The 6,888-nt window shown below is 36.4% G+C and overlaps 2 protein-coding genes across 3 annotated transcripts; both read left to right on the top strand.

The window, feature by feature from the left end:
• The first annotated feature begins 1,790 nt into the window (after positions 1 to 1,790).
• LOC111831215 lies at positions 1,791 to 3,299 on the top strand. The gene has a single exon (XM_023785104.1). The coding sequence runs from the start codon at positions 1,986 to 1,988 to the stop codon at positions 3,177 to 3,179; it is 1,194 nt and encodes a 397-aa protein (XP_023640872.1). The 5' UTR covers positions 1,791 to 1,985; the 3' UTR covers positions 3,180 to 3,299.
• On the top strand, positions 3,248 to 6,679 carry LOC17876180 (importin subunit alpha-8). Of its 2 annotated transcripts, none has more exons than XM_023785099.1 (12): positions 3,248 to 3,338; positions 3,507 to 3,982; positions 4,268 to 4,346; positions 4,437 to 4,539; positions 4,648 to 4,742; positions 4,827 to 4,949; positions 5,025 to 5,201; positions 5,294 to 5,457; positions 5,540 to 5,618; positions 5,722 to 5,850; positions 5,949 to 6,076; positions 6,149 to 6,679. In XM_023785099.1, exons 3-12 carry the CDS (start codon positions 4,329 to 4,331, stop codon positions 6,507 to 6,509), a joined length of 1,377 nt encoding a protein of 458 aa, XP_023640867.1. In that variant the 5' UTR covers positions 3,248 to 3,338; positions 3,507 to 3,982; positions 4,268 to 4,328; the 3' UTR covers positions 6,510 to 6,679. The 2 variants fall into 2 exon arrangements, with proteins under 2 accessions (XP_023640867.1, XP_023640865.1); XM_023785097.1 differs by having other exon boundaries at positions 3,457 to 3,982.
• Positions 6,680 to 6,888: the final 209 nt, after the last annotated feature.

The raw sequence follows: 6,888 nt of genomic DNA, 5'->3' as shown, positions 1-6,888 counted from the left end.
GTGTCTAAAAATTAAAATTTAGACTAAACTTTTACAATGGTATTTAAATTTATTTTTCAGCTCATACAACAACAAACAACCAACAAAAAAAAACACAAAACCAAACAAACAAAATTATAGAATATTTGAGGTAAAGTGGAAGAGGAGGAGGGAATGAGAGAATGAGAGAATGAGTATTTATAAGATGAGAAGTGATGAGAGTTACAATTTAGAAGAAAATGTTTTGGGAGTTAATTCTAATTAATTGTGTGTTGACTAAAATTGAGTAGAAAAATATAGTTAATGCAAATTTATATTATTTCAGTTTTTATATTAAAGTGTGAGTTAAATGTATATAATTAATTGTATTTTAATTGAATATATATTTTTTGGTTTTAAATTAAAGTGTGAGATAAATATATATGATCAAATTTTTTTTATTTGTGCCTTAATTAAAATAATTTTTTCTTCAGTTTTATATTAAAGTGTGAGTTTAATATATATATATATATATATATATATATATAACTAAATGTGTTTTATTTTTGGTTTAGTTGAAAACATAATTAAAAAAGAATTATATAAAAATAGTCCAATAAGAAGATAGTGAAACCTTACTTATATATATATATATATATATATATATATATATATGATTTATTTTATTATAAAATACTATGTTCTTTTTTCACTTTAATTATGTGATAGTAAATCAACATTTTTGGGAGTTAATTCTTTTTAATTTTGTGTTGAATAAAATTGAGTAGAGAAATATAGTAAATCAACAATTGTGAGAGTTAATTCTTATTAATTTTTTGTTGAATAAAATTGAGTAGAGAAATTTCGTTCTTATATTAAAGTGTGAGTTAAATATTGTGTTTTAGTTAAAAATAAAAATGAAAATAATTAATTAAAAATAAAAGATGACACATGTCATCAATAGAGAGCGTCAAATGTCGTAACGTAGTGAAAAGTTAGAAAAAACCTTGTTATATTATATAAGATATACTGTATATAGAAGTATCTAGAAACAACACAAAATTTTTTTGTGGTAACTGATCCATTTTGGTAATCTTAAAATCTGAAAATGCAACATAGTACTGTGTGATGTAATAACTGCAGAGGAGAAATCTTATGTTTTGGAACTTAAACATCAGACCACACACACATGGGCACATCTTTATCAGCTATCAAACCATTTATATCATGTTTGACAACCTTTTGTGCATGTATATAGATAATAACTTCTTCAAACTCTAATGTTATGTGGGTCAATTGCAACATTTATGATAACATTTTGTGCATTCAAATTTGCATAAAGATACCTCAAAACCTTCTTAACCAATTTCTTGCCTACTGCCTAGAATTTGTCCGTCACTTGTTATAGAACACAACTGACAACTCACCCGTATGATTTCAAATTGAGAGATACCATCATGTCCACTATGTTCCTCTTAAGATTAGTGGTTTATGTAATGTTTCACATGCATCTTTAGTAGTCTCACATCTTTGAATAAACTTGTACTGGTTTTACAACTATCTTAAAAGTTTTTTTTAGTATCACTTTTGTCTTAGGTTTGGGCACCACATATAAAATCTCTTAGGTTGTCGTTACACAACTTCGATTTAAGCACAACTAAAACACAAATCTTAATACCAAACCATTCCTAGAGTAGCATAATTTATCCTATGTAATTTTATTTTTGTTTGAGAGATGTAAGTGAAAAAGAAGGAAAAAGTCTCTCCCCTTCAAGACCTTCTAGTCCAATTAGAGGCTCTCAAACAATAAAACCAAAGGATAATACTTTTTGTTAAGCAGCATATCCTCACAGCCGTCGTCTTCCTCGCCGGACTTGCTAAGGTAACAATCCTCACCCAAACTTCTCCGGACCAGAGGTACCACCATCTCTATGATACGCGTCTACGAGACCTAAATCAATATCTCCCAAAACAACCAATCACCTACGCCAATTTCACTGTCACTGGTTCCTCTCCGGAAGCTTCCAATGAGTTTGTTCTGTAATTCAATTGAGACCCTTTATCCAAAACCCTTCCTTTCTCACAAATCTCACTTCTTTACCTTCTCTGATTCCAAATTCCAAAACCCTAAATTCCCCAGCTTCCCACTTCGCCGTCTACGCCCGATCACATCATGTCTGAAATCAGCATCTTCGTCAGAAATCGATTTGGTGAGGAACAAAGAAGGTGTCTTTGCTCCAAAGGAGAAGAAAGTTGTAGTCTTGTGGGACTTAGACAACAAACCACCACGAGGTCCACCGTTCGAAGCAGCAACAGCTCTCCGTAAAGTCGCGGAGAAGCTCGGCAGAGTCGTTGAGATCTCCGCTTACGCAAATCGTCATGCTTTTATCCATTTACCTCATTGGGTCGTCGAAGAGAGACGTGAAAGGAGGAATCTTGATTTCATGGAGAGAAAAGGAGAAGTGACTCCAATTGAGCCTTACATCTGTGGAGTATGTGGGAGGAAGTGTAAAACCAATCTTGAATTGAAAAAACATTTCAAGCAGCTTCATGAAAGAGAGAGACAGAAGAAAGTGAATAGGATGAGATCTTTGAAAGGTAAGAAGCGTCAGAAGTTTAAAGAACGTTATGTTTCAGGGAATGAGAAGTATAATGAAGCAGCGAGGAGGTTGTTGACTCCTAAAGTTGGATATGGTTTAGAGGCGGAGCTCCGGCGAGCAGGGGTTTATGTGAAGACTGTGGAGGATAAGCCACAAGCGGCGGATTGGGCGGTGAAGAGACAAATACAGCATTCGATGACTAGAGGGATTGATTGGTTGGTTTTGGTTTCGGATGATAAGGATTTTTCAGATATGTTGAGAAAAGCTAGGGAGGCTGATCTTGGGACATTGGTGGTTAGTGATAGGGATAGGGCGTTGGGAAGGCATGCTGATTTGTGGGTGCCTTGGATTGGTGTGGAGAAGGGAGAGATAGGGGAGAAGGATTTGATTCCGGGGAAGAGACCACAGTTTGAGGAGGAGGAGAGTGAGGTGGGATTTGGTGGGGATGAGCTGTTTTCGTTGTCGTATGATGAGGATGAGAGGGCGGAGATGACGGTGGAGAGTGATGGGTTTGGGAGGTTTAATGTGTCTGCGTTTTCGGAAGATGAGTGGGTGGAGGATGAAGGAGACTTTGCGTTGAGTGGTAGTGATGATGATAGTGACGATGACCTTGGCATCTGATTCATGATGTTTGAGTCTACGAATTAATCTAGAACTATTAGAGTTCAAAAGAGCTCTGGTTGATGTAATTGAAATGAAAAGCAGAACCATTCTTAACATAAGCCAAGATAATTGTGCATTCATTCATGCGGTAAAGCCAAAGTCAAGTTCATTATAGTGGTATGAGTTGCTTTCTGAAAACTAATGGTTTGTCTCAGTTTTCGTTAAGGGCTGTTGTAAATTATCGAATCTAGGATTTGTGACTGAGGCCTGGTATATGATTTCCTGGTATGTCCAGAGATTAGAGCTATCATTGAGTGTTTGAATGGATTGGAAAACATTTTGAAGGTCGGAGAGGCAGAGAAGAACACCGAAGATGCAAACTATCTATTACCAACTGATTGATAGCGTGGAAGGGGTGGAAAAGATTGAGAACCTACGATTCTCGCAACCACTATGAAATCCAAGGGAAGGCTATGAAGGTTTGACCTGAAGAAGATGAGGAGGAGACACAACAAACTCTTCCATGGAACCAAAATCTTGCAACTTTGAATGAAGAGTCAAACTCAAAGAGTGAGTGTGAGAGTCAAATTCCATAAATGGTTTATGAGACATTTATGAGTTCTCCAACTTTCCATAAATCCCCACTTAAAAGTACAATTTGTAGAGATTCATATCAAAATGCAGCTATAAGTAAACTCATAAATCTTTGTTCTCAAACCCTCGAATCCCGATGGCGGCGCGGCGCTGAAACCCCGGAAAAGTTCATTTCGATTGACAAACTACAATTTGGGAAGCAGATAAAGCTAGATCTCGCTGAGAAGGTAATATGATCTGCTTCTGTTGAAATGATGATGCTAATCATTCTCTGTTTGCAACACCTAACAAATTGAAAATTTGGGGGTTGGAGTAAACCGAATAAATTGAAAGTAAATCAAAATGAAACGTTGATTTTGGTTGGTTTAGAAGACTGGATTGATATACAAAAACCTTGGTTTTTCTTCGCCTCGTTTAAATTCATCTGTTTTATTTGGCTCCTTGACCATTTTATCTTTTTCTTTTGTATTCTTGCTCAGTTGCATAAATCTTTGCCTCATTTCACGTTTCAGTTGAGATTTTTACGGTTTCTCTATCAAGTTTCTGTAAATTTCTTTTGGAGAGGAGAAAGCCATGTCGCTGAGAACAGAGGTCTGTCTAAACTTATCTCACAAGTAATCACTCTCTAGTGATGATTTTGTGTTGGTTTTAGGGTTTCGATTGATGGAATCTTTACTGTAGGAGGAGGAAGAAGTATCAAAAGCTATAATCGATGGTGTTTGGTCAGATGATCCTTCATTGCAGTTTGAATCCACTGCCAAGATCAGAAGTATTCTATCACAGAGTAATGAAACGCTTCCTCTGTTTTTTTTCTTCTCTCTCTCTTTACTTTTCCTGATATCTAGATTTTGAAAGATTTGTCTTTTATCATTAACTCGAATGTTTCTTCCAGGAGATATAACTCGTCCTTCTGAAAGTGTGATACGATCTGAAGTTTTGCATCGTCTCGTTCAGTTTCTTTGCAAGGAAGAGTTCCCTAAGCTTCAAGTTAGAAGAAAACGTCCCTACCCACCAAAGTTAATATCTTTTGATGATATTTGATTCCAATATATTAACAATGATCTTTTCTAGTATGAGGTAGCTTGGATTCTCACAAACCTTGCTACTGAAAAACCGGAGGAGGTCGTTGGTCACGGAGCTGTTCCAATCTTAATTCACCTTCTTGCTTCTCCTAAAGATTATGTCCGTGAGCAGGTAAGTGTATTCTACTTTACTAGTAGATATGAATGATTTGTTACAGTTACTGAGTTTTGAAGTTTATTCTTGTAGGCTATATGGGCACTGAATAATCTTGCTGGCCATTCAACACGTTACCGTGATATTGTTCTTCATTGTGGAGTATTGATGCCACTGTTGCGTTTGCTGTACAATGATACTACGCTCAGGATTGCCACTTGGACTTTGTGTAACTTGTGTCGTGGCAGGCCTTCACCCGCCTTCGAGCAGGTCTTCTTACTTCTCTCTCTCACTCTCTTTCTCTGTTTCCTCTGTTTGTATATGTCCAATGATTTTAAACCTATGTGAGTATGATTCAACAGGTGAAACCTGCTCTCCCTGCACTTGAACTACTTCTTCAGTCAAATGATGAAGAAGTCTTGAAACATGCTTGCTTGACACTATGTAATATGTCTAATGGTTCTGAAGATGGAATCCAAAGTTTGATTGAGGCTGGCTTTGTCCGAAAACTAATTCAATTTCTCCAGTTAGTACTTCTCAAAACATATTCAAGCCTCTGTGACATGTTTGGATAAGGAAGACTGACATTTTTTCTTTTTCTTTTGCAGACACCCTTCTCCTGCAATACTTGTTCTTGCAGTTCGTACCATTGGGGCTATAGCTGCTGGAAATAATCAGCATACTCAGGTATGTAAGTTGTATTAGTATCTTGAATGCAACCAAACAACACAATGCTTTGTTTTACATCTACTCTTAGGCTCTGAATCTTCCTCTTTGAACTTATTCTCAGTGTGTGATAAATTGTGGTGCTTTACCCATTCTTTCAAACTTGCTTACTGGAAACTATGAGAAAAACATAAAGAGGCATGCTTGCTGGGTGATTTCAAACATCACTGCAGGCACAGAAGAACAAATTCAGGTGAGCAACTTTTGTTGCTATATCCTTAATCTTTGGCAATCACTAATTCTTTTTTTCTATATTTGTTTTTCTTTCTTTTCCCCCATTGGTGATTACAGACAGTTATTGATGCAAATTTTATTCCAACCTTGGTTTATCTGGCTCAAAATACTGAATTTGAGTTGAAGAAAGAAGCTGTATGGGCAATTTCAAATGTGGCCTTAAGTGGTTCTCATGATCAAATCAAGTACGTCCTTGCCTTCTCTCTTTGTCATTGGTTATAGATCATCAAGTCACAATCTCCATTGGTGTGATGCAGATACATGGTGGAGCAGAGTTGCATAAAACCTTTATGTGATATCCTAGTATGTGAAGATATGAAAACCATCTTAAAGTGTCTGAATGGGTTGGAAAACATTTTGAAGACCGGAGAGGCTGCAAAGAAGACAGAAGACAAGAACTGTTATGCTCTACTGATTGAAGGTGCGGAAGGGCTAGAAAAGATTGAGAACCTGCAAAGCGACGATAATATTGTGATCTGCGAGAAGGCTTTGAAGATTCTGGAGACATATTGGCTTGTAGAGGAGGATGAGAACATGAACCACATTGTTTTGGAGGCAAAAACTCTATATGACATGGAACCAAAAACTTGCAGCTTTGGAGGCCAACTCAAAGAGTGAATCGAGAACCATCATTGTAGGACTTGACTTGATTTTCAATTGTTTACAGAGTCGATACACAAGCGTTGATGGAGTCTGCGTCGTCTAATTGATGGTTTATTTATTTTTAGTTGAAAGGTTTATTGAAAATTTACTCAAATTTTTGAAATATCTTTGCTGATCTCACATCAGAGTTGAAAGGTTTATTGAAACTTTACTAAAATTCAATGACGGGCATCTGATCTCACATCGGAGTTTAGCAATTTTTTAATTTGAGAACCCTAAACTCACGAGACGATGTCATATTACTCAACTCTGATGTTCCGGCATTGCCACGTTGTCGGCTGAGTCATCGCCGTTAAGTGGTTAACTAACTCCGTTTCGGTATATGTTAATTTTG

This window comes from Capsella rubella, unplaced genomic scaffold (assembly GCF_000375325.1).
Source record: "Capsella rubella cultivar Monte Gargano unplaced genomic scaffold, Caprub1_0 scaffold_8, whole genome shotgun sequence".
NCBI classification, from domain to species: domain Eukaryota; kingdom Viridiplantae; phylum Streptophyta; class Magnoliopsida; order Brassicales; family Brassicaceae; genus Capsella; species Capsella rubella.
This window is presented reverse-complemented; position numbering and strand designations above follow the sequence as displayed.